Genomic DNA, 26672 nt, shown 5'->3' with positions numbered 1-26672 from the left:
TTGAAGACAAAACAATTATGATCTCATGACTCAAAACATTTATTTTGCACCCAACATGTTTTCAAAAGTGTTTATAGTTGTAAATTGTTACAAAGGTCTTCCCTAACGTAGAAACTGTAAGAACTTGATTGCTCACTGAGATGCAGGGCAGTTAGAGTAAATGAACTGCATGGTAAATGGCTATATAAAGATATTTTCCAGTGTTTGCCAACCAGCTTGACTAGATAGCAGAACATTGAGAAGGCCCATTCTCACTATAGTATTTTCCCCTCAAAGCCGCAGATCTTAGGGAGAATGTATCAATGTGATTGGTGCCAGGCCTACACATCGAAGTAGTCTCACAACATAGTATACTCCCCTCAAAGCTGTAATGCAGGAAACAGTTAATTGAGCCATTCTGTCCTGAACAGCACAGAATGGCTCTTTAGGGCGGGTCCCAGGCCTACACATAGCATTCTCACTAGATAGTATATTCCCCTCAAAGCCACAGTGCTTGAGTGCCGGTCATTGTGTCACATTTCTGACTTCTGTTATGATGTTTGGTCAAAGTGCCTAAAACGGACTTTGATGAGCCTCTTAGGCTTTGTGCTCTCCTTGCAAATTCTGCCATTATTTATATTTTCAACCAAATCGAATATAGTGGAATTTCGCAGATGTATAAAATAGTGTAAAAAAACTAAAGAATGAAGAACAAGTACCTAACTTCAGTAAATGTATTTGTAAAAACTACATTTTTTTTTGTGGTCAACAAATGAAAAACACAATCTGGTAAAACGATTTTATTTAAAAACTGAAGCTGCTCAGAGAGATGGAGGTGATCTGTTTAACAGAGAAGAAACAACAAAAAGGCTCTTATGGACAGAGTTCAAACAAATCTGCAGTCAGCTGATGTTTTAGGACCCATCGGCCTTCTGGGAAAAGGAGTCCACTCAGAGCTCAGTCATCTCCTCCGCACAGACTCAGCAGAGCCTTCTGGTAGTACTGATTCGCGTCAGGCTCCTGATCAGCCTATCGGTGTTGCGTCGCTGCACATTATCCCTTACATTAATCCCTTACATACCTCCAGAGACCAGTTGGGACTTATGTAACAACCATGCTGGGGGATCTCCAGGTAACAATTGTATCCGAGCCAGAGTGCACTTAGAGGAATACGTTCATCCAGAATATCAGAGAGCCGTTTCAGTTTTTTGTGTGGTGGACAGCGCGTCCTGATCGGGAGTCAGGAACACACCCCTTACTTCGGTGTTTACAGACAAGCTGTCGGTAGAGTCCCCTGAAACTCCCCTTGCATTCCTCCAGAGACCAGTTTGGACTTAAAGTTCTATAATAACCATGCTTGGGGGTCTCCAGACAACAATTGTATCCGAGCCAGAGTGCACTTCAAGGATACTTTCATCCAGGGTATGTGGGCTAAAGTATTGTTAGAAGCAGTGTCAGTTAGTTAGACCAAGGTCTGTCAATCATTTCCGTGTCCGGGCCGGGTGAGGTCATGCCTCTCTTGAGTCAAATTAAGCCACAGGCTCCACTCCTGGTGGTGCGCTATTATTAGAAGCAGTGTCAGTTAGAAGATGGTCTCTGTCAATCCTTTCCGTGTCCGGGCTGGGTGAGGTCTCCTGTGTTGAGTCAAATTAAGCTGCAGGCTCCACTCCTGGTGGTGCGCTTCTGTCAATTGCTTTATATTTCAGGTTGCTTTCATCTTCAGCTTCAGCTTCCGCAGGACCAATTGCTCATATCAGAGCTTAAGGCTGGACAAGCTGTAGAGAAACACCCAGGCTGGACCAGGCCGTTACCCCTTTGAGACAAGCATATGTGGTTACGCAGGATCAAATAGGTATCCTGTGATGAAGTAGGGTCGACCCTATATCATGTGAAGCCACCGAACACTGGTCCCCGGGGGAACCAGTGCCCGGAGCAGGGCCAATTGCTGAATGTTGCAGCCGACGAAGGCCGCTATGCAACAGTGGAGGGTTTGAGAAACACAGTGTTTGCCGGGCGCACCGCGGCGGAGGTGGGGAGGTTCCATTCCGGAACATCCACCCCGCTGCGGGACCCGTGATGGGACCCCTGAGTCAGACGGTTCGTCTTGGTCACACTTCATATCGGTCGTCCCGGGAGGGTACGGACACTCAGGGTTACCCCCAAGTAGCACACCCTCCCGGCCATCAGAGTCGAACGCGCAGTTCGGAGGAACTGACCGCCAGAGCACTGGCACGAGGCCGGGCCGGCGGAGGCCCTCTGATGGCGGGTCGCGTTTGCCATTCAATCAGTGAGAAATCAGAAAAAAGTCTGAGTTAACTTTTTGGAGATCCATAGAAAAGGGGTGAAAATGAAAAAATGTATCCGAAAATAGTGCCTCATAATGCGGGTAGAGTCCCCTGTCAACTCCCCTCACTTTCCTCCAGAGGCAGAAAATGTCAAAGTTAACTTTTTGGAGATCCATAGAAAAGGGGTGAAAAGTGATAAAAATGTATCCGAAAATAGTGCATGATAATGCGGGTCGAGTCCCCTGGTAACTCCCCTTACATTCCTCCAGAGACCAGTTCAAAAACTTAAAGTTTGGTAAGAACCAGGGGGGGTCTCCGGGCAACCAAATGTATCCGAGCCAGAGTGCACATGGAGCGGATGCATTCCTCCATGAAGTGAGACAATTTCGTGCACACAGTAGTCTGAAATTGATAAAAAAAAAATGTTACGGAGTAGGGGAGGCTTGGTTTCCCCTCTCCGTTGTAAGTTGCAACGGGGGAGTGGAAAAGTGTCCGGGGCTTGTGTCATTCCGGCCACACGTTTCTGGTCCAGAAACACTTTCAGAACATTTTGGGGGCATCCTCAGAACATCATTAGAGCCATTTCTCCCGCATCGACGCAGCGTCCACAGCAGCTAGAACGGGCATCTCTTATCCAACCATCTAGGCCCTCGGCCGCTCGTCATCCCAAGCGTACCACGCTTACATCCGCAACAATCGAAACGACGTCAGACACGCACACGCTTAAGTCAGCTGCTTTAATCCGACTCTTTTGGGGGCCCGTAATCAGCCCACGCAGATCATGCCGGAGACGGAACCCCCTATCTGAGTCTCCCACTGCACGGACCACAGCTCGTCCTCCCAGATCATCCCTCCACCCCCCTCATATCATTCACATGTTACTTCAATAAACGTACAAACGTCACATTGCTGTGGTGTGGTTCCTGCTAGTGAATAAGTATTTGAACCCTGGGGGAAAGTGGTGTGAATAGAGGCAAAGCGCACCCAGAGAGAAGCAGGCAAAACATCACTTTTTAACCCAGGAATAAGGGGCTGAAACGCGGGCAGAAGTGGTGTGAATAGAGGGAGAGGGACCCACTGTACACACACGCAAATGTTACCTGGAGAAAAGTCTTCTAAACATGGGTGCATTAATGTTAAAATTCGGAGAAACTGTTTTAATTCAGGACAGACACATCCAGGGTATCACGAATCTTATGTTATGTCACGTTTTTTGTTTTGTATGTCTAGGTTTGGATTTATTTTGCTGTTCGGTTCTCCCTGTCATGTTTTCCTCCTTGTGTCTTTTCTGGTCCCTCTCCCTGTGTTTTTCCTCCCTGTCGTTAGTTTCCCTGGTGTGTCTAGTTATCTGATTGTGTTCACCTGTGGCCCTTGTGTTTTCTCCTCCCCTGCCCGGCTGTTTCTCGTCTTGTGATTACCCCTCCCTCTATTTAGTCTTGTCTATTCCTGTGTTCAGTGTTGGTTCGTCTTTTGTTGGTGACTGAGTTCACCGGGGAGTGTTCTGTTTTGTCCGAGTTTTATTCATATCCTTGAACTAAAGGTATTATCAGTTTATTCTGCATTTGGGTCCTGCCTGCTTCACTCTACCGTAACACAGGGGGAGAATATACAATGTTTACCCCCAAATAGTGTTGCAAACACTGGTAGATTAATGTCAACATTCGGGGGAAATGTTTAACTAAAATATTTACACACATCACAGGTCCATCAAACTTGGTATATTTGCAATATGTACCCGTTAGAACACACCCAAAATGTTTGGGGCTCGTTCGCCCTTGTTTAAAATATTAACCTATTTATCAGCCATAATATCATTGTTTTCAGACTTAAAAACAGTTTTATAAAAAAAAAAGTGAATTGTGTTGGAGCTCCATCTATTGGAATTTGAACGTATTACACTTGTGTACAAATGACATGCATTAAGCCATTTTGTCAGTGTTAACGTTAATTTTGTCCATTTGACGCCATTTCCCCTTCAAGAGTCAGAAAAAAAAGTCTGAGTTAACTTTTTGGAGAACCATAAAAAAGGGCTAAAATGGATGTATCCGAAAATAGTGCATCATAATGCAGGTAGAATCCCCTCAAACTCCCCTTACATTCCTCCAGAGACCAGTTCAAAAACGTAAAGTTTGGTAAGAACCAGGCTGGGGGGTCTCCAGGCAACAAATGTATCCGAGCCAGAGTACACATGGAGCGGATACATTCCTCCATGAAATCGCAAAGACGTTTTTTTTCTGAGTCCTCTCAAAAACCGGGTTTCCGATTTTGTGCAGATGAATGCATTTTTTTGACGGAGAAGGGGAGGCTTGTTTTCCGCTCTCCGTTGTAAGTTGCAACGGAGAAGTGGAAAAGTGTCCGGGGCTTCGGCCCGAAGCCCCAACAGGTTGAGTTTTTTTGAGCCCCTTCTCCGTTGGCACTCAATCGTTTTTTCGACAATTTATTTAAACTTCATCTTTGATTATTTTAAGATAGATTGACCGTTTTCTTTACTTTTTTCTTCTTTCCACGTGTGGGGGCGCATGGCAGGCTGCCTATGAGCTCCCAAATTCGGCCTGAACCTCCAGCATTTGTGGGCTCAGCTCCATAAACTTTTAAAACACTTTTATAGCCCAAAAATATATAATACAAATACATTTAAATAGTAAAAGGTACAATTGTGCTCCGAATTAGTGAATACAAATCATTTTCATGGAAAAAAGTGTTAAAACGCCTGATTAAAGCATATGCAGGACCCCAGTGAGCTCCAGACTATGTGCAATGTGTTAGGGAACCATATTAATGATACAATAAATCATTTAAATGCAAAAATAATGATTACAAATTATTTGTAGGGGGACAACTGTGGAGAGGAGCCTGAAAATGACTCTCCAGCACCCCGGAGAAGCAGGGTGTGAGACCCACAGAGCACACCCAGAGAGCTCCTTGCAGCAGATGGCTCTTGCACCCAGACTGTACCCAGAGGACAGGCTGCTTCACAGCACTTTAGAACCCAGGAAAGCAGCTTGAATGGTGGGAACATGAGTGTTAAAAGTGCATTAAACTGTTATAATTCAAATGTACATTTGACTGCATAAATATCCGGTGTTCGGGACATATTCATGTCAGTATGGACAGGAAACTGTCCATTTCGTCCACATTTAATTCATGAAATATAGAAGAAGGTAAAAACAGCAGAGTCACTGCTGTTAGCAGGGTCTCAGACTCACAGGCACATATGCAGAGATCCAGGGTTATGCATATGGATTTTCTACCCAGGAATAAGTATTTGAAAGCTGGGGAAAATGGTGTGAATAGAGGGAGAGAGTAGCCAGAGAGAAGTGGGGTGTGAGATCCACAGAGCGCACACAGAGAGCTCCTTGCAGCATGTGGCTCTCCCACCCAGACTGTACCCAGAGAATAGGCTGCTTCACAGCACTTTATAACCCTGTAAATCATGGGTACATTACCCACAGACACCCATGCAGCACATGGCTTTTCTACCCAGGAATAAGTATTTGAAAGCTGGGGAAAATGGTGTGAATAGAGGGAGAGAGTAGCCAGAGAGAAGTGGGGTGTGAGATCCACAGAGCGCACACAGAGAGCTCCTTGCAGCATGTGGCTCTCCCACCCAGACTGTACCCAGAGAATAGGCTGCTTCACAGCACTTTATAACCCTGTAAATCATGGGTACATTACCCACAGACACCCATGCAGCACATGGCTTTTCTACCCAGGAATAAGTGTTTGAAAGACGGGGAAAAGTGGTGTGAATAGAGGCAGAGTAGACCGAGAGAGCTCCATGCAGCACATCGCTTTTCTACCCAGGAATAAGGATTTGAAACGTGGGGGAAAGTGGTGATAGTGATAGCAGAAATAGTGATTACATTACAAAGAGAGTTTACCCAGAGAACAGGCTGCTCCACAGCACTTTACAAGCCAGGAAAAGTGATTGCATCCTGGGTACACATGTTTTAAATAGTCTGATACCTCCAGGGCGCATCACCACATTTTACAAGCCAGGGAAGGTGCCTGAATCATGGGTAAACATTGTTTAACTGTTTAAGTGTTTTTAAATGTGTGGAACAGTGTTTTGTCATTTTCAAAACTCTCCCGTCATTGACCGGAGAAATTGGGTCGATGTTGTATTCAATCTGACCGTTAATATTCCAGTGAGACGAAGTACGTACAATACAAAACCGGAGCATTCCATCACCCTAACCAAGTCTTCACCATACAATTAATGATTCCCCTTATGGGGACCTCCATTATGTCCCCATAAGGGAAGCCAGTCCCCACACGTGAATGTGTAAACAAATGTAGGTCCCCATGAGGATAGTAATGCTAGGTTACACATACACACACACATACACATACCCAGGAATCTCCTGATATAAATCAAACAGTGTAACATTTTGTTACGTAAATAAATGATTAATGATTTAGTACTAGAGTCTGGAAAGCTCTCCCGACCTTTGACCTCTTATTAAACACTAACAGGAAGTGTTGCCAACGGTTTCATAGCGACGCCTGATACAAACAATCCAACAGCCAGAGATATGAATGGGAATGAAAGAGGACCACATGTTTTTATTTTCTGATAGCAGATCACACAGAGTGGGTTTATTTAGCCCTGAGCTGAGCCTCCCAGGCTAACTTAACATTTGTATCATTATTTGTTCATTTCAATCTTCAGAGTGACTACTGCAGCGCCTTTACATGTTATTCATTTGTCCAAAGAGGTTCACTTTACTGTATTTTATTTTATTTTGAAGAGTACACATACCGGGTGTGTTAAAAAACATCCTTTAGGATGTCTTTACATTCACTGTGTAAGATATTATTACCTTTAATACGTTGCCTTTATTTCTTGTTTTTAATGATAATGCATTCAGAGATAATGCATTCAGTTCACTTATTGTCATTTGATATCTTGGTTATACGACTAATTAATGACAATTTGAGTTGAAATGGTGTCATCTTTCAGAGGCCGCTCAACTTCAGGAAATGATAATTATCATAAAACAAACCACTTAATCAAAATGTTTCAACACAATTTCATCCAAAATATTTAACATCAATAATCCTAAATCTGTCAATGTCCAACTTGGTCAATAAAAACATAAACAAAATGTAATTCTGTTTGTAGCATATACAATTATTTGGGTCATTCGAAAGCCGATGTGCTTTTGGGATTCTTGCTCTCACGAGATTATATTCTGCTGCAACGCTGCTGTTTCTCTACCACTGCACCACCCAAACGTCCACCTGTAGGTTTTAGTGGATAGTTATCATCACTCCTCAATGTTCTATGTCCAAAATACCTGCCGGAAGTCATGAGGACTGGGCCTATGCACCAAACTCTAACAACGTGCTGCTGTTACTACATTGTTCAAGAGAGTTGTCTGACTGAACAGTTATCATGGTTTCCACTGAGATACATCCATGTCATTTCACTCAGTAATGGACCTTCTGATAGAAAAATAATATTAAATCGCAAGTTACCAAGGTCTGTTTCAATCTGACCTGTATGCTCCTGTTCTTTCTTTAGTTCATTAGATTGTTAGTTGGCGCCATCTAGTGGACAGATAAAATAACATTACCTGACCTGTTAATCCTCTGAAACTCCCTGAGTTACACTGTACTAAAAAGATCAATTTTGTAATTACTTCATGCAGGTCAGTGAGAGGAAAAATAAAAATTCGAACACTTTGTACAACTGGACAGGATCTGTCTTGATGCTGATTCTAACTATCTACGTTAAATAGTGTGTAATATTTCTCTCAGAGTGAAGGAAGAATTATTTAAGAAAGATGTTCATGTTGTCAGTGTTTCTCAAGTAGAATGTGCAGCAGTTCGATTGTAATCTTAATTTCCCATCATCTATGAAAAAAATGAATTTCAGAACAGTCTAAAAAACTGATCAACAGAGGGACTATTATTTTTCAACACCTAATACAACATGCAGACATTGAGTGTTCAGGGTTCAAATACATATGTTACCCAAATGGCATTCCTCAATTAGTCCCAAAACAAAGGAATCTCTTTACGTAGATTGAATAGAGAACGAAATTGCTCAAAATGTTCGACTTAAATGACCAACTCTCTCCTTTTAACTGCAGTCATAATTGAAGGGTTTCAAAACACAGACGTTAATTTATCTCTGACACCATAAATCCCCTAAAACCATTTTTTAGAATATGTGGGTGAAATACAAACAAAATGCGGTATTGTAACAAAATAAAATGTAATATTTGTTACAGGTTTTTTTTTAAAGTTTGTGATTAAACATCTGGGGATAAACATAACTAGGCAGTTACCTAACCTATGCCAGTAGTATGCCTAAACATAACACATGTATGGATATTTCACATGAAAAGCATTTTAAAGCTAACATACACAGTTTTCACACGGGCAGAGGAGTACATTTGCCATTAAAGCAACATGTGTTTGCAAGCCAAAGCGTGTTTGAAGAAGTGGAAAAAGAACATCTCCCTAGCAGCCTGAGCTTCTTGAGACTCCAGGTTTGTGGATACGCTGGTTTCATGTCACTCCGATGTGTTTGTACCTGCCGATCTGAAAGGTTTTGTGTCAGTCAGCACCATCTAGTGGAGAGCTAGTAGAACTTCATCCCCTCCATCACCTCTCACCTTGACTGGCTCTTCTTCCCGTTGGACCTGTTCTCACGTCACTCTGGTGTGTTTTTATACTCTGAAGTTATGAGGGAGTGACGGCGTCCTCAGATCAGATGCAGGCAGACACCGGACTGAAGAGGAAGAGATGAGCAGAGTTTCCTCCACACGCAGGCGTCTAAATCAACCTGAAGGGAATCCAGAAGGTGAGAATATCATTTAGACGCTTTTTTAGTTTGTAAGTTTATTAGGTCCATTATTATACATTTGGGGATGGATACAACCAATAAGTTACTTGACCTGATGACATTCAGTTCATCAGTAAGGAATCCTACGAGAGGAATCTGTAGATGTGTGATCATCAGGATCACTCTGATCACATCGTGCTGTATCACTGTTTATCCGATCAGAACAAATGTGTCTTGGTGCTGATTCTATAAATCTATTCCAAAGTATCGTAGAGAATTACTCTCAGAATTAAAGAGGAATGATTTTAGAAAGACTTCCTTGTAATGGCGACAGTTCTTGGCAGCAGTTTGACTGTAATCTGAGATATCATCTTCAGTGAAGAAAGCAGGGAGTGTCTGATCCGGTCTAAAACCTCAGATCAACATGACGGACATGTGTGTTTTGTAATGTTTTAACATTGAAACATAGCAGACGTGATGTGTGTAAAGGGCCTGCATGTCTGTAATGATACTGCAGTCAGAGAAGCTCCAGTGGAGTCTCATGTTTGCTGGACTTTGTATTAGGAGCTGTTTGATGGAGCGTTGACTTTGCTGATGGGATGTTTGTGACAGCGTGAGATGTGTACATGTAGGGGTCCGTCGTTCTGTTCTATTATCAGCGTCTGAACTGCAACGTGACTTAACATGACGGCAGCACTGATCGAGGTGTTCTGTACCTGTCCAAGTCAGAAATAACAGACCAATCAGAATCCAGTACATAGTAACAAAGACAGTGTTTCCTCTCATGCAGGCACATCATGTAAAATATACCTGTTTGTTTCTGGAGTCACAGTCGGCTGAGTCAATAGTAGATTTTTGATGTTGTTTTCCTTTGAAATTGAGTCCCATCGACATCAGTCCCAATCTGTGTTGCCATTTGATGTCTTGCTCTTTGAGAATTTAACTGATCATTTGTATCAACAATATTTACATTTATTAACAACGTGCACCTCGGCCAAAACATAAATAAGCTTCTCATTCTGCATTTAGTACTTTAAAAAAGTGTAGGATGTTTGAAGGTATTGCACCTGCAGGAGTCTTGCTGTTCTCAGTTTGTATCTTTATAGCTTGTTTGATTTATTGTACATTTTTTAGTCACTTTAGATAAAAGCGTCGGCTAAATGTAATATAATGTGTCCGATCAGGCACACATGCACGTGATCCACGCTGCTTCATCACGTGTTAGTGCTGAGCTTTATTTCATTAGAGGGTCCGTTAGCACCACCTAGTGGACAGCTGCTAGAACTACACCACCTCTCACTGACTGGGTTTCTGACTGACGAGGAAGAGTTTCCTCCTCATGTGAAGCCTAATGGACATGACTAATGTTTCCTGATGCTGATTACTATACATCTATTCTATAGTATTGTGGAGAGTTTCCATCGGAGTTAAAGAAGAATGGTTTTAGAAAGACTTCCTTGTAATGGTGCCAGCAGCTTTTGGCAGCAGTTTGATTGTAATCGGAGATATCATCGGCAGCAGTGAAAAATGCAGGCAGTTTCTGACCGGTCCAACAGCTCTGATCAACGTGAACAACATGTTTCTTTTTTTAAAGTTCAACATAGAAGAGTAACAGATGTGATATAACACCTTTGTGGTCTCTTCAAAGTCACTGCGTGTTTAGGGCCTTCATGTCTTTACTGATACTGCAGTCAGAGACGCTCCAGTGGAGTCTCGTGTTCGCTGGAGTTTGTATCTGAAACTGTTTGATGGAGCGTTGAGTTTTCTGGATGGGATGTTTGTGATAGCGTGAGATATGTTAGTGGAGGGCTCCGTCTTCTGCTCTCGGCGTCTGAACTGCAGCATCGTAGCTTAAAATGACGGCAGCACTGATCCAGGTTTTCAGTAAATGTCCAGGTCTGTTTAAATTGTATTTCCCATCAACCAGTCTCTAAATACAGCCAGAGCCCATTCCCTTTAAACTCTAGTGTTCTTCTTCTCTGTTTATTTACTTTAAAATATCATATTCTCAAAGTATTCCATGGAGTTTTCTGACAGTTCAAATGTCTTTAAACTAAGTTAAACTGACCGGATCGATATGACTGCACAGGGTCCCTCGATCAGAGCATCCTGAGCAACTAACTACTAAACAGAGATATCAGACCCACCAATCAGAATCCAGCATTTAACGTGGCCATTCAAAAAGTCACAAATTGTTGTCGAACAATGCGTTTGATGGAAAATGTTTACTAAAACTTCATCCAAAAAAAATATTTCCATAAATAAATACTTAACTCGCAATGTCCAACTTGGCCAATCAAATAACAACAACAACAATTCATTTTTGTTTATATCACTCAAAATGGTTTATCTTATTTGAAGCTAATGTACTTGTAAGGCTTCTTGTTGCCCTGTCTACTTAATGTTTACAATGTTTTTATTCAGAAGTTTACTCTGTAGCACTTTGAGTTGTGTTTATTAAAATGAAAAGTGTGATTATAAATGACATCGATTAATGGTCTTATTGGTGTAGGATCCATAGTTACAATTGTATTGACTTTAATCTGGAAGAAATCCTAATAAAAGAACAGATCTGTGTCTTCAGGCGTCCGCAGAGAGGACGGAGATCAGTCCATACTGTGAGTCTGTGGGAAACTCTTCATCACAGCTACACTAGGATGCTAATGAGATCAGTCAACTGTCAGAGTTAACATTTGTAAATTAGTGCTGAGCTTTATTTCATTGGATGATCAGTTACCACCATCTAGTGGACAGCTAGTAGAACTACACCCTCTCTCAAACTGACTGGTTTCTTGTGCCTGTTGGACAGGTTTCTTGTGACTCATGTGTTTTGATGCTCTGAAGTTATGAGGGAGAGACGGCGTCCTCAGATCAGATGCAGGCAGACACAGGACTGGTGAGGAAGAGATGAGCAGAGTTTCTTCCACATGCAGGGGTTTGACCTGAAGGGAATTCAACAGGTGAGAATATGATTTAAATGCTTTTGGAAATTGGATAATTGGATAATTCCAGCAAATAAAACCTAACCAGACAAAGTATGTTTGTTTCCTAAAACTCATCAGGAGAGAATCCTACCAGAGGAATCTGTAGAGGTTAGATCATAAGGATGACTTGTTCTGTATCGCCGTTTAAATGTTTATTGCTGCTAAATATCTATTCTAAAGTATTGTGGAGAATGTTTCAAGAAAGACTTCCTTGTAATGGTGACAGTTTCTGGCAGCAGTTTGATTGTAATCTGAGTAAGCATCCTTAGTGCTGGGAGGAAATGTAAGAACCGGACAGAGGACTCGGATCAACGGGACTGAGGTGTTTTCATTTCTTTGTCTCTGAAGTGTACACACACCAGGCAGGTTATAAAGCATCCTTTGAGGTCTCTCCACAGTCACTGCGTGTAGAGGGCCTTCATGTCTTTAATGATACTGCAGTCAGAGACGCTCCAGTGGAGTCTCATGTCAGCTGGACTGTGGATCTGAAATCCTCTCCAAGTCAGTTCATTGTGGGTGTTCTTCAACACGTTGTGACAACCTAACACCTATATGCTCAACATACTGTTGTCTGGGTGAATGTGGGGGCTGTGCAGCACGTGTTGGGGTCCCTGCATCCTGTCTAGGACTCCAGAATACCAGGATGTTCAACTGGTTGCATTTTGTAGTTTGTAAACCAGCATGCTTTCCTGGCTATTCTGACCCACAATCCTTTGCAGTTGATAAAAAAGAGGGTAAAGGTGCAATGCTATGAATAAGTAGTATGTCCCAATTGCAAGAGAACAAACTCTGTAACTGCAGTGGCAGAACTTATGAAGAGGAAAAAGAAAAAGTATATAATTTCTTAACCCTAACTCTAACCCTAACCCTAACCTCCACAGCAGATATCCCGCTCGTCCGTTGACTTCTCTCAGTCTTGATATTGCTGATGAACACACTTCATTGTAAATCTCCAGAGATAAATACCTTGTGTTTGATTTAGTAAGAGCTCACTCAGACTCCCTTCTTGTTCAGTCCCAGATCCAGTGTGTGACCGAGAGGAAGGAGCAGTAACGAGCATGTTGTTGTGTTTGTGTTTAGGTTCGACACCACAACAGATCCTCCAGGAATCTACAGAGGACCTTTGAGCCTGCCAGCCTGCAAGATGGACACCACTGATCCAAAGTTATTATTCATCTTATCAGTATTAACATGTTCAAAGGTCAGCATCATGTTCAGCAGAGTGTCAGTGAATCTTTGCATTCATCATGTTTTTGATTCTATCAGGATCCACCGTGAGGGACCAGACCCTCCTGGACCTGGACCCAGCTGTGTGTCCATGAAGAGTGACTCATCTATGCCTCACCATATAACGTTTAAAGATGGAGAGCATAGCGATGGACCAAGGTATGAATTCAAGTTATTTTTGTTGTTCGCTTTTAAAACTTTAGAATGTCTACATCCTTCTCAGCTGCATTGTATTTGCTGCACATCGTAAAGGAGTTCTTGAAGCAAAGAACTGAACCACAAGGAGAACACAGCAGAGCTTCAAACTGATGTCAGACACTGAAGATTTATTGCACTTCTGACAGTCTGACACAATCAGCTCATTCAGACTGTCCTGTTCGGATCAGCCTGCTCACTTTAGTCCGGTTTGTTTATCAAAGCTACTTCCTGTCCCGTCTGCTTTTCATTGATGTCTCTCTTTCTGTCTGCCCAGCCTGCATTATATATGTTGCTGATTTACCTTGTTGAGTGTTTCTTTAATGCATTGTTAGGTGCTCTTGGGTGTCTTGAAAGGCTCCTCCAAATATAAAAATGTATTGTTATTATTATTTATGAATCAGATGTTTACTCTCTGACTCATGGCATATATTGAGTCCTATCAGTATCTGAAGGAGAGGATGTTTACAACCTTTCTTTGTGCATATTAAGAAGTAAGAAAGGGGTCATCTCTTAACCCAGCTGATGAAGAGAGTGGACCCGAACACCCTGTATGTAATGTAAATGTGTAGGGGGGGGGGGGGGTACAGTGGGTTCATTGAAATGTGCTCTGATACATGCTCTTCACAGAAAATGAGCTAAGGCCATTGAGTGTGAGTTTGAAAAGATAATTTATCATTTCATTTTTCTTTAGTTAAATAATGAAAACGGGTCCCAGGGATCCGAACACCAAACAAGGGTTAATGATACTGCAGTCAGAGACGCTCCAGTGGAGTCTCAGGTCAGCTGGACTTTGTATCTGAAATCCTCTCCAAGTCAGTTCATTGTGGGTGTTCTTCAACACATCGTCACAACCTAACACCTATATGCTCAACATACTGTTTGTCTGGGTGAATGTGGGGGCTGTGCAGCTCGTGTTGGGGTCCCTGCATCCTGTCTAGGACTCCAGAATACCAGGATATTCAACTGCAGCTGGTTGCATTTTGTAGTTTGTAAACCAGCATGCTTTCCTGGCTATTCTGACCCACAATCCTTTGCAGTGGATAAACAAGTGGGTAGTATGTCCCGATGTAATGCCTATTGCATGCAAGAGAACAAACTCTGTAACTACAGTGGCAGAACTTATGAAGAGGAAAAAGAAGAAGTATATATACCCTAACCCTAACCCCAACCTAACCCTAACCCTAACCTCCACAGCAGATATGCCGCTCATCCGTTGACTCTCAGTCTTGATATTGCTGATGAACACACTTCATTGTAAATGTCCATAGATAAATACATTGTGTTTGATTTAGTATGAGCTCCCTCAGACTCCCTTCTTGTTCAGTCCCAGATCCAGTGTGTGGCCGAGAGGAAGGAGCAGTAATGAGCATGTTGTTATGTTTGTGTTTAGGTTCGACTCCACAACAGATCCTCCAGGAATCTACAGAAGACGTTTGAGCCTGCCAACCTGCAAGATGGACACCACTGATCCAAAGTTATTATTCATCTTATCAGTATTAACATGTTCAAAAGTCAGCATCATGTTCAGCAGAGTGTCAGTGAACCTTTGCATTCATCATGTTTTTGATTCTATCAGGATCCACCGTGAGGGACCAGACCCTCCTGGACCTGGACCCAGCTGTGTGTCCATGAAGAGTGACTGGTCTATGCCTCACCCTATAACGTTTAAAGATGGAGAGCATGGCGATGGACCAAGGTATGAATTCAAGTTATTTTTGTTGTTCGCTTTTAAAACTTTATAATTTCTACATCCTTCTCAGCTGCATTGTATTTGCTGCACATCGTAAAGGAGTTCTTGAAGCAAAGAACTGAACCACAAGCAGAACACAGCAGAGCTTCAAACTGATGTCAGACACTGAAGATTTATTGCACTTCTGACAGTCTGACACAATCACCTCATTCAGACTGTCCTGTTCGGATCAGCCTGCTCACTTTAGTCTGGTTTGTTTATCAAAGCTACTTCCTGTCCCGTCTGCTTTTCATTGATGTCTCTTTTTCTGTCTGCCCAGCCTGCATTTTATATGTTGCTGTTTTACCTTGTTGAGTGTTTCTTGAATGCATTGTTAGGTGTTCTTTGGTGTCTTGAAAGGCTCCCCCAAATATAAAAATGTATCCATCCATCCATCCATCTTCTCCAGCTTATCCGTGGTCGGGTCGCGGGGGTAGCAGTTCCAGCAGAGAGCCCCAAACTTTATTTTCCCTGGCGACATCAACCAGCTCTGACTGGGGGATCCCAAGGCGCTCCCAGGCCAGCGAAGAGATATAATCCCTCCACCTGGTCCTAGGTCTACCCCTCGGTCTCTTCCCAGCTGGACGTGCCTGGAACACCTCCCTAGGGAGGCGCCCAGGTGGCATCCTAACTAGGTGCCCAAACCACCTCAACTGGCTCCTTTCAACGCGAAGGAGGAGCGGCTCAACTCTGAGTCCCTCCCTGATGACCGAACTTCTCACCTTATCTCTAAGGGTGACACCAGCCACAATCGGTTGCGAACCGATCCAGTGAGTGCTGAAGGTCGCAGACCGATGAAGCCATTAGAACCACATAATCTGCAAAAAGCAGTGGTGCAATCTTTAGTCCACCGAACTACAGACCCCCTCCCCCATGACTACGCCTCGAAATCCGATCCATGTATATTACAAACAGGATTGGTGACAAAGCGCAGCCCTGGCGGAGGCCAACCCTCACCGGAAATGGGTCCGACTTACTGCCGAGGACCCGGACACAGCTCTCGCTTTGGGAGTACAGAGATTGGATGGCCCTGAGTAGAGACCCCCTCTCCCCATACTCCCGCAGCACCTCCCACAGTAACTCCCTGGGAACTCGGTCATACGCCTTCTCCAAGTCTACAAAACACATGTAGACCGGATAAGTGTACTCCCAGGCCCCCTCCAGGATCCTTGCGAGAGTAAAAAGCTGATCCGTCGTTCCACGACCAGGACGGAATCTGCATTGTTCCTCCTCAGTCTGAGGTTCGACAATCGGCCTGACCCTCCTTTCGAGTACCTTAGAGTAAACTTTCCCTGGGAGGCTGAGTAGTGTGATGCCTCTGTAATTGGCACACACCCTCTGATCCCCCTTTTTAAAAAGGGGAACCACCACCCCGGTCTGCCACTCCTTCGGCACTGTTTCCGACTTCCACGCAACGTTGATGAGACGTGTCAACCATGACAGTCCCTCAACACCCAGAGCCTTCAGCATTTCCGGGCGGATCTCATCCACCCCCGGGGCTTTGCCACTGTGGAGTTGTTTGACGACCTCAGTGACCTCCCCCCGGGAGATTGGTGTTGATCCCCCGTCATACTCCAGCTCTGCCTCTAACATAGAGGGCGGAGTTGTCGGGTTCAGGAGTTCCTCAAAGTGTTCCTTCCAACACCTAACACTCCATCAGTTGAGGTCAACAACGTCCCATCCTTACTGTACACAGCTTGGATGGTTCCCTGCTTCCCCCTCCTGAGGTGTCGGACAGTTTTCCAGAACAACTTTGGTGCCGCCCGAAAGTCCTTCTCCATGTCTTCTCCGAACTTCTCCCACACCCGCTGCTTTGCCTCGGCCACGGATGAGGCTGCTGCCCTTCGGGCCTGTCGGTACCTTGCAACTGCCTCGAGAGTCCCCCGGGATAACAAATCCCTGAAGGCCTCCTTCTTCAGTCGGACGGCTTCCCTGACCACCGGTGTCCACCAGGAGGTTCGAGGGTTACCGCCCCTTGAGGCACCTAGGACCTTAAGACCACAGCTCCCCACCGCGGCTTCGGCAATAGAGGCTTTGAACACCGCCCACTCTGGTTCAATGTCCCCAACCTCCACAGGAATGCCCGAAAAGCTCCGCCGGAGGTGTGAGTTGAAGGCCTCCTGAACTTGGGCCTCCTGGGAACCGGTTCTTGGTACCCAACCCTACTTATGAGCATCCTTATCTTTGAACATGGTGTTTGTTATGGCCAATCCATGACTAGCACAGAAGTCCAGTAACAAACCACTACTCCGGTTCAGATCAGGGGGGCCGTTTCTCCCAATCACGCCCCTCCAAGTGTCTCCATCATTGCCCACATGTGCGTTGAAGTCTCCCAGCAAGATTAAAGAGTCCCCTTCAGGAGCCCCATACAGGACTCTTTCCAGGGTCTCCAAGAAGGCCGAATACTCTGAACTGCTGTTGGGTGCATAAGCACACACAACAGTCAGAGTTTTCCCCCCCATAACCCGCAGGCGTAGGGAGGCGACCCTCTCGTCCACTGGGGTAAACTCCAACAACGAAGCACCTAACCGGGGACTTGTGAGTATCCCCACACCCGCCCGGCGCCTCACACCTTGAGCAACTCCGGAGAAGAATAGAGTCCAACCCCTATCCAGAAGTAAGGTTCCAGAGCCGACGCTGTGCGTAGAGGTGAGCCCAACCAGATCCAACTGGTAACGCTCCACCTCCCGCACAAGCTCCGGCTCCTTCCCCCCCAGAGAGGTGACGTTCCACGTCCCCAAAGCCAGCTTCTGTCGCCCGGGTCTGGTCCGTCGAGACCCTCCGCTTTCACTGCCACCCTTCTGGCAGCGCACCCGACCCCATCGCTGTTTCCCGTAGGTGGTGGGCCCGCGGGTCGCATAAGCGGAGGTGTTGCCCACGTTGCCTTTTCGCGCTGGCCCGTCCACCAGACGTTCGCCGACGAGTCCTCCTTCTGGGCCTGGCTCCAGAAGGGGACCCCGGGCTTCCTCCGGGCCGGGTATCCTCACTTCTTGTGTCGTCTTTCATGAGGTATTTTGAACCAATCTTAGTCTGGCCCCTTGCCTGAGACCAATTTGCCATGGGAGACCCTACCAGGAACACAAGGTTCCAGACAACACAGCCCCCAGGTTCATCAGGGCACACAAACCTCTCTACCACGGTAAGGTGCTGGTTCTTCAGAGAGGATAACATTTTTTTTTTTAAATAAAAAAAAACATAAAAATGTATTGTTATTATTATGTATTAGTCAGATGTTTACTTTCTGACTCATGGCATATATTGAGTCCTATCAGTATCTGAAGGAGAGAATGTTTACAACCTTTCTTTATGCATTAAGAAGTAAGAAAGGGGTCCTCTCTTAACCCAGCTGATGAAGAGAGCCTCAGGAAACAGTCGCCAGCACATCTTCATACAAAAGGGCGCCCAAACCCCAAGGCCTAATAACTGCTGACTGTGCAGACTATCAGGTTTTATTCTCTATTAGACTTTTATCAGTGATTGTGTTTCTATAAGGATCCACCATCTGAGACCAGTCCACCGCACACTACATTATTCGTAAACGGTATTATACTTAGAAAAATGAAATGAGATCTTTTGTCCTGTATGTCCGGTTTCAAGGAGGATCTTCAAACACAGCACATGTAACTCTTAGTTTCTGTATTTGTTTAAAATCCTCTTCTTTGCTCCACAGAGTTCATCAGCAGAGATCTGCCCAGCAGCTTCAAACTCACCTGGACTCCATATTTATGGTGAGTGTGTGGCTCCCTCCAGTTAAAAACAAAGGAACAATATCTTGAGTAAATAACTGTTTCACCCAGACCGCACCAACCCGTGAGAGCTGGGGTTAGAAGGAGAGCTGGGGTTAGAAGGAGAGATGGAGTTAGAAGGAGAGATGAGTTAGAAGGAGAGCTGGAGTTAGAAGGAGAGCTGGGGTTAGAAGGAGAGATGGAGTTAGAAGGAGAGATGGAGTTAGAAGGAGAGATGAGTTAGAAGGAGAGCTGGAGTTAGAAGGAGAGCTGGGGTTAGAAGGAGAGATGGGTTAGAAGGAGAGATGGGGTTAGAAGGAGTGAAATAAAAATAAACAATGAATGAAATGCATGTTTTTCAATTGCCTATTCATGCCTCTGAAAGCTGTTCAATAGAGAGAGAGCTGACACATGTATACCATTAGTACGCTAACACACGAACACACACGCCCTTCACAGCTTAACCCAACCCGGTATCACGGCAAGACGTGAAAATGTCACGTTGGTCCACGCTGGGAGACGTCAGGAGGACACGGTTTCACCCCCTCAAAACGTCACACAGTTTCACGGGATTGTTAACATGGCCCACCATTGGAGAAATACCGGATGTTGAGCGAGCCTCTATCTCTACATTTGGTTCACTATAACACAACTCTTTGTGGAGAATACGAAGATTTGTTCAGGTCTCGCCAGGGAAATATACTACGTATGTTACTAAAGAGGTTTTAGATTGGCCAGTGTCCATGTGAAGTTATCGTCATCTCTCGGTGGGAAAACAGTATTTCCGGTGTCTGTGTTTCTATAGTAACGTGGTTGCTAGGGACGCAGCTCTCGCTGCATACACCCAGAAATTAGTAATCTTGTCACTGTCGATTGATTTCACAGTGATATCTGCAGTACTCATCAATTAAAAAACACCAGTTTGTCATTGTTCATTACACAACATTCATTGGTTTTAATTGGTTACAATGCTCTTGTGTTTTTCCCTTTCAATTGTGAGAGACACATTTCTCTTTTCAGCGTTTTGGAAAGTCGAAAACATCTAATCACCCATATTCCTCAGCCATCATTGAAGCTCTGTGATTGGATGTTTTAGCCGCAATGCACATTGGGATAGGATGTTAATGCGATATGAAATCCGAAAACATAAAAACAAATATATATATATTACTTTATTCCGTGTGTATGCTTTTCTCTTTGAAAGTCATCACATAACGGCATTGTAATACACGGTTCGGCTGCATTACATATTACACATCTGCCGTAGATCTTTATTTATAGAGCCCTGATGAGAAGACTTCTAGACAAACTGGAAGAACTGTAACCGGAACTGAATACGTGATCATAAATATATGATGTGTGCCTATTCCCCAAGACAGACTGAACCTATCCACCAAAATATTGTTGATGAGTTATGAACATTTCTTTCTAAGCCCCGCCTTTTTGCGAGTACGTTTTGATTCATGGCGGCAATATTCATCGTCTGAAAATACAAATTTTCTACGGTAATGTGTCTGAGTCTCCACCGATGCTGTATACGAAGCATAAATTGAAATGTAAGTTAACATTTCACTGTTTTAGAGAATTATGCTAATTAAAAAAATAAAAGTGAACAATACGTTCCTCGCACTTCGTGCTAGGATGCCGTTGGGTCCTAGCGCTCCGTGCTCGGGCCCTAATAATTGTTCTCCCTATTTTAGAATCACATTAAGGCATGTTCTATCATTCAATTGTATTCATTTGTTACAAACAGTGAAGCATCAGGTCACACCTTGGTGCTGGATACCAAATGGTCAAAGTTCCTTTCTCGCATTACAACGTATTCTGCATTTATCTCCTATTTAGAGGAAGTTAGCCGTTACTCTGAGGGTCAGAGCCGTCTCCATGTCTGATTCACGCTACATGTTATTCTGTTCCAGCTGCTGGAGGACCACATCGTCACTTTTGTGAAGAACGAGCTGAAGAAGATCCAGACAGTCCTGACTTCAGATTACCCAGAATGCTTAGAGAGTCAGAGTGAGGATGAGGAGGTGTTGGACTGTGAGGATGAAGAGCAGAGGAGCAGCAGAGAGGCATTTCTGAACATCTCACTGCACTTCCTGAGGAGCATGAAGCAGGAGGAGCTGGCTGACCGTCTGCAGAGCAGTAAGAGGGTTCAACACATTGAACACGATGGAGAGGAGGTGGAGGAAAGATGGGAGGAGTTTCACTTTATAAAACTTTGTCTTTAATCAGTGCATACGCTTATTGTTAGCTAAACCATTAGTGAAGGAAGCAAAACATTGTTTTTTTACATTACTAATAAACAAGCTAAACAGTTAACTACGATGATATAAAACTTGTGAACGTTAACTTTCACCATTAATCGGGTAACCTTAGCGCGTTAACAATAGCGCAAATGAATCACTTTACCAAATGTTATGTATTTTGTTGACACTGACTGATGTCGTACTTACCTTTTAATCACACTTCTTGTTTGTCCATTCAGAAACTGCTGCTGCAGTCTGCAGACGTAAACTCAAATCCACCCTGAAGGAGAGGTTCCAGTGTGTGTTTGAGGGCATTGCTAAAGCAGGAAACCCAACCCTTCTGAACCAGATCTACACAGAGCTCTACATCACAGAGGGGGGGTCTGCAGAGGTCAATGCTGAACATGAGGTCAGACAGATTGAAACAGCATCCAGGAAACCACACAGACCAGAAACAACCATCAGACAAGAAGACCTCTTCAAAGCCTCACCTGGAAGAGATGCACCAATCAGAGCAGTGCTGACAAAGGGAGTGGCTGGCATTGGGAAAACAGTCTTAACACAGAAGTTCACTCTGGACTGGGCTGAAGGCAAAGCCAACCAGGACATCCTGTTCATATTTCCATTCACCTTCAGAGAGCTGAATGTGGTGAGAGAGAACAAGTACAGCTTGGTGGAACTCGTTCATCACTTCTTCTCTGAAACCAGAGACGCAGGAATCTGCAGGTTTGATCAGTTCCCGGTCGTGTTCATCTTTGACGGTCTGGATGAGTGTCGACTTCCTCTGGACTTCCTCAACACTGAGGTCCTGACTGATGTCACAGAGTCCACCTCAGTGGATGTGCTGCTGACAAACCTCATCAGGGGGAAGCTGCTTCCCTCTGCTCGCCTCTGGATAACCACACGACCTGCAGCAGCCAATCAGATCCCTCCTGAGTGTGTGGACATGGTGACAGAGGTCCGAGGGTTCACTGACCCACAGAAGGAGGAGTACTTCAGGAAGAGATTCAGAGATCAGGAGCAGGCCGGCACCATCATCTCCCACATCAAGACCTCACGAAGCCTCCACATCATGTGCCACATCCCAGTCTTCTGCTGGATCTCTGCTTCAGTTCTGGAGGAGGTGTTGAAAACCAGAGAGGGGGGAGAGCTGCCCAAGACCCTGACTGAGATGTACATCCACTTCCTGGTGGTTCAGTCCAAAGTGAAGAACATCAAGTATGATGGAGGAGCTGAGACAGATCCACACTGGAGTCCAGAGAGCAGGAAGATGATGGAGTCTCTGGGGAAACTGGCTTTTGAGCAGCTGCTGAAAGGCAACCTGATCTTCTATGAGTCCGACCTGACAGAGTGTGGCATCGATATCAGAGCAGCCTCAGTGTACTCAGGAGTGTTCACACAGGTCTTCAGAGAGGAGAGAGGACTGTACCAGGACAAGGTGTTCTGCTTCGTCCACCTGAGCGTTCAGGAGTTTCTGGCTGCTCTTCATGTCCATCTGACCTTCATCAGCTCTGGAGTCAACCTGCTGGCAGAAGAACCAACAACCTCCTGGCTGCCTAAAGTCTTCAGAGACAAACCTAAACTAACAAATCTCTACCAGAGTGCTGTGGACCAGGCTTTACAGAGTCCAAACGGACACCTGGACTTGTTCCTCCGCTTCTTGCTGGGTCTTTCACTGCAGACCAATCAGACATACCTACAAGGCCTTTTGACACAAACAAAAGGTCGTCCAGACACCAATCAACTTACAGTCCAGTACATCAAGGACAAGATCAGTCAGGATCTGTCTTCAGAGAGAAGCATCAACCTGTTCCACTGTCTGAATGAACTGAATGATCGTTCTCTAGTGGAGCAGATCCAACAGTCCCTGAGTTCAGGAAGTCTCTCCACAGATAATCTGTCTCCTGCTCAGTGGTCAGCTCTGGTCTTCATCTTACTGTCATCAGGAGAAGATCTGGACGTGTTTGACCTGAAGAAATACTCTGCTTCAGAGGAGGCTCTTCTGAGGCTGATGCCAGTGGTCAAAGCCTCCAGGAAAGCCATGTAGGTGGAAGGATGAATGGAATACAAACATCATCAAATGTGTTTATGTGTCATGGAGGAGATATATTACTTTATCTGTTTATTTTTTTAAATCCTCCTTCAGGCTGAGTGGCTGCAACCTGTCAGAGAGAAGCTGTGAAGCTCTGTCCTCAGTCCTCAGCTCCCAGTCCTCTAGTCTGAGAGAGCTGGACCTGAGTAACAACGACCTGCAGGATTCAGGAGTGAAGAAGCTGTGTGCTGGACTGCAGAGTCCACACTGTGAGCTGGAGACTCTCAGGTCAGAAAGTTGCCGATGCGCCAAGGAGGAGTACACACACACACACACACACACCTCTACACACATTGAACTGCCCGATTACTCCCCTTTTATTAGTTTTATAAAAGAGATTTCCGGTCACCAAGGTGTATGATGTGTGCGTGTGTGCTCCGCTCTGTGCAGGGGCTACAAATCTGCCCGGGAATCTCACCCAGCCCACCCATGTCCCCTTAGGGGCTCCGTACATATCACTCTGAAAAGCAAATTGAAATAGGGTGTATTGGACTGGATTGGTAACACCAAAGTAGGCCATCAGTAAAAGGGGACCATGAGTAAAGTCAACATTATGTGTGTGTGCGTGTGTTTGTGCGTGTGTGTGTGTGTGTGTGTGTGTGTGTGTGTGTGTGTGTGTGTGTGTGTGTGTGTGTGTGTGTGTGTGCGTGGTGGTGTGTGTGTGTGTGTGTGTGTGTGTGTGTGTGTGTGTGTGTGTGTGTGTGTGTGTGTGTGTGTGTGTGTGTGTGTGTGTGTGTGTGTGTGTGTGTGTGTGTGTGTGTGTGTGTTCAGTCTCTCAGGGTGTCTGGTCACAAAGGAAGGCTGTGCTTCTCTGACCTCGGCTCTGGTCTCCAACCCCTCCCACCTGAGAGAGCTGGACCTGAGCTACAATCATCCAGGAGACTCAGGATTGAAGCTGCTGTCTTTTCTACTGAAGGATCCAAAGTGCAGACTGGAGACTCTCAGGTATGGACCGACAGACAGCATGAAGAACTTCTTGTTTCTCTTAATTCTGTTCAGAGAATCTACAGAGCCTGAGTAAGGACACACACTGATCCCTTCAAAAAAAGTTATTGAAAATATATTTAGAAACATCAAAAACTTCATTTTCATTTCAACAATAAACGCAATGAGAGTAGGGATGTTTATCTCCATGTAGGTCCTGACTGTTAAACCTCAACAGTTACTACATATGTTGATATTTTAAGCTATCTAATTATTTTAATTCAAGCTCAGACATGAATGGCTTCCAGAAGATTCATCCCTAGAGATCCTTTGACCTTCATTCTAGCACCACCAGAAGGTTTAAACCTGTGTAGTGTAGGGACAAATCTCAACACCTGTTCATAAACATAAGGTACAATCATTCAGATTCAAACTAGAGACCATCTCGCTGGATCCCTCATTTAGAACGTTACAATTGTGACCTCCTTCCTCCGATTACGCCCATCATCACATTCATTTAGACTTTTCAATAATAACATCAATCATCCCTTTCTGCCTAGAGAAACACCGTTGAGCTTATTGTATTCTCTGATAACTAAATGATGCCTTAATATGACGTGTGAAAAGTTCACAGTCCTTTAACTGATGTGTGAAATGTCCGTGATCATTCAGACTGTTTCTTCCTCCAGGACCGACCATTGTGGAGAGCACAGGTTCACACCTGGTGTGAGGAAATGTAAGTGTGGATTTAGGGCGATTATGATGACAAAACAGTCAGTTGAGATGTGTATTCATTATCACATTACTGACAAGATTATATATATTATCACATCTATACAAATACATATAATAAACAGCACCTGGACAAACACAAAGAAAAAAGCCTTCTCATGTGTTTTCTGATAAACAGAAGCTGTGTTTCTTTCTCCATCAGATGCCTGTGAACTCACACTGGACACAAACACAGCACACAGAAAACTCAAACTGTCTGACAACAACAGGGAGGTGACATGTGTGAGAGAGAAGCAGAAATATCCTGATCATCCAGAGAGGTTTGTCTTCTGTCCTCAGCTGATGTGTAGAGCAGCTCTGACTGGTCGCTGTTACTGGGAGGTCGAGTGGAGAGGAGGGGTTTATGTATCAGTGACTTCCAGAGGAATCAGGAGGAAAGGACGCAGAGAGAACTCTCAGTTTGGAGGGAATGATCAGTCCTGGTCTCTCAAGTGCTCTAATGGAGAGTTTTCTGTCAGACACAATAAAACAGTCCTGCCTCTCTCCTCCTCCTCCTCCTCCTCCTCCTCCTCCTCCTCCTCCTCCTCCTCCTCCTCCTCCTTCTTCTCCTCCTTTTTCTCCTACTTTTTCTTCTTCTCCTCCTCCCTCTCCTCCTCCTCCTCCTCCTCCTCCTCCTCCTCCTCCTCCTCCTCCTCCTCCTCCTCCCCCTCTGGTAGAGTAGCAGTGTATCTGGATCATCCTGCTGGCTCTCTCTCCTTCTACAGAGTCTCCTCTGACACACTGACCCACCTCCACACCATCAGAACCACATTCACTGAACCTCTGTATGCTGGGTTTAGGCTCTGGTCAGATGACTCCTCAGTGTCTCTGTGTCCTCTGTAGGAGGAGACCACTTCCTGTCCTGTTGTAATGTCTCTGGTCTCGAGGGACATTACATGAGTGGAGCAAGAGGTATCTTCCGGTCGTGTGGTTAACATGTTGGTAGTGACGCGGCTACACTGTGGTTGTGCCTTTACAGGAGAAGCAGCATGTAGTTCTAATGACCCGTATATCTGCAGAATCTCCCAGTAATCAAGTGTCTCACACTTTTTAATAAATGTTTGTTCAATGTATTAAAATGTGTTTTTAAATGTGTCCTTTGCTCTTTGTCGTAGGTATTGTGATGTGTTTGTAAAGCCCTTTGAATTGCCTTGTTGACGTGTGCTGTATAGATACACTTTCTCTTTCTGGCAGAAATGTTTCTTTTCTTTGTGAAATGGTGAAATCATGTTCTCTGGGCTGAACTCTGTGTGTACAAACTGCTGTGACATATATGCAGTTTAATAAAGGTTTCTTTAGAGCTGCATATAATAGCTCCTAATACTCTTACTTACTTTTTATTGAGTTCAATAAAGGTTTGTAGACAAAACAATCCGTCAATGATCTCATGGCTCAAGACATTTCTTGTGCACCAACTTTTTTTCAAAAAGTATATAGTTGTAAATGGATACAAAGATCTTCCCTAACGTAGAAACTGTAAGAAGAACTTGATTGCTCACTGAGAGGCAGGGCAGTTAGAGCACATGAACTGCATGGTAAATGGATATATAAAGATCTTTCCCAGTGTTTGACGACCAGCTTGACTGGATAGCAGTCCATTGAGAAGGCGCACAATTCAAAGTGTCTCTGAACATCATCTCTCAGTGGCTGACTGCACACCACATGAAGCTCAACCTCAACAAGCCTTAACTGCACAGAATGGCTCATTGGTGC

At 44.5% G+C, this 26672-nt stretch overlaps 2 protein-coding genes across 2 annotated transcripts; both read left to right on the top strand.

The window, feature by feature from the left end:
• Window positions 1-9014: 9014 nt before the first annotated feature.
• On the top strand, window positions 9015-15281 carry LOC139433373 (uncharacterized). The gene is made up of 7 exons (XM_071202353.1): window positions 9015-9078; window positions 11870-12020; window positions 13125-13208; window positions 13311-13430; window positions 14860-14943; window positions 15046-15165; window positions 15230-15281. The coding sequence occupies exons 3-7, from the start codon at window positions 13189-13191 to the stop codon at window positions 15279-15281; spliced, it is 396 nt and encodes a 131-aa protein (XP_071058454.1). The 5' UTR covers window positions 9015-9078; window positions 11870-12020; window positions 13125-13188.
• Window positions 15282-18890: 3609 nt separating this feature from the next.
• Window positions 18891-26265, top strand: LOC117442108 (NLR family CARD domain-containing protein 3-like). Its single transcript, XM_071202357.1, has 8 exons — window positions 18891-18926; window positions 20843-21068; window positions 21412-23215; window positions 23319-23492; window positions 24036-24209; window positions 24878-24924; window positions 25123-25477; window positions 25634-26265. The coding sequence occupies exons 1-8, from the start codon at window positions 18924-18926 to the stop codon at window positions 25800-25802; spliced, it is 2952 nt and encodes a 983-aa protein (XP_071058458.1). The 5' UTR covers window positions 18891-18923; the 3' UTR covers window positions 25803-26265.
• The last annotated feature ends 407 nt before the right edge of the window (window positions 26266-26672 follow it).

The sequence above is a fragment of the Pseudochaenichthys georgianus genome, unplaced genomic scaffold (genome assembly GCF_902827115.2).
Source record: "Pseudochaenichthys georgianus unplaced genomic scaffold, fPseGeo1.2 scaffold_296_arrow_ctg1, whole genome shotgun sequence".
In the NCBI taxonomy this organism is placed as follows: domain Eukaryota; kingdom Metazoa; phylum Chordata; class Actinopteri; order Perciformes; family Channichthyidae; genus Pseudochaenichthys; species Pseudochaenichthys georgianus.
This window is presented reverse-complemented; position numbering and strand designations above follow the sequence as displayed.

Excerpts from the sequence above, each read along its gene's own strand:
- LOC139433373 (XM_071202353.1), top strand. The coding sequence starts at position 13,189 with ATGGACACCACTGATCCAAA. Across the intron at positions 13,431-14,859 it reads GAGCATAGCGATGGACCAAG|GTTCGACTCCACAACAGATC; the intron begins GTATGAATTCAA and ends GTTTGTGTTTAG. Across the intron at positions 15,166-15,229 it reads GAGCATGGCGATGGACCAAG|CTGCATTGTATTTGCTGCAC; the intron begins GTATGAATTCAA and ends CATCCTTCTCAG.
- LOC117442108 (XM_071202357.1), top strand. Across the intron at positions 21,069-21,411 it reads GGCTGACCGTCTGCAGAGCA|AAACTGCTGCTGCAGTCTGC; the intron begins GTAAGAGGGTTC and ends TTGTCCATTCAG. Across the intron at positions 23,493-24,035 it reads TGTGAGCTGGAGACTCTCAG|TCTCTCAGGGTGTCTGGTCA; the intron begins GTCAGAAAGTTG and ends GTGTGTGTTCAG.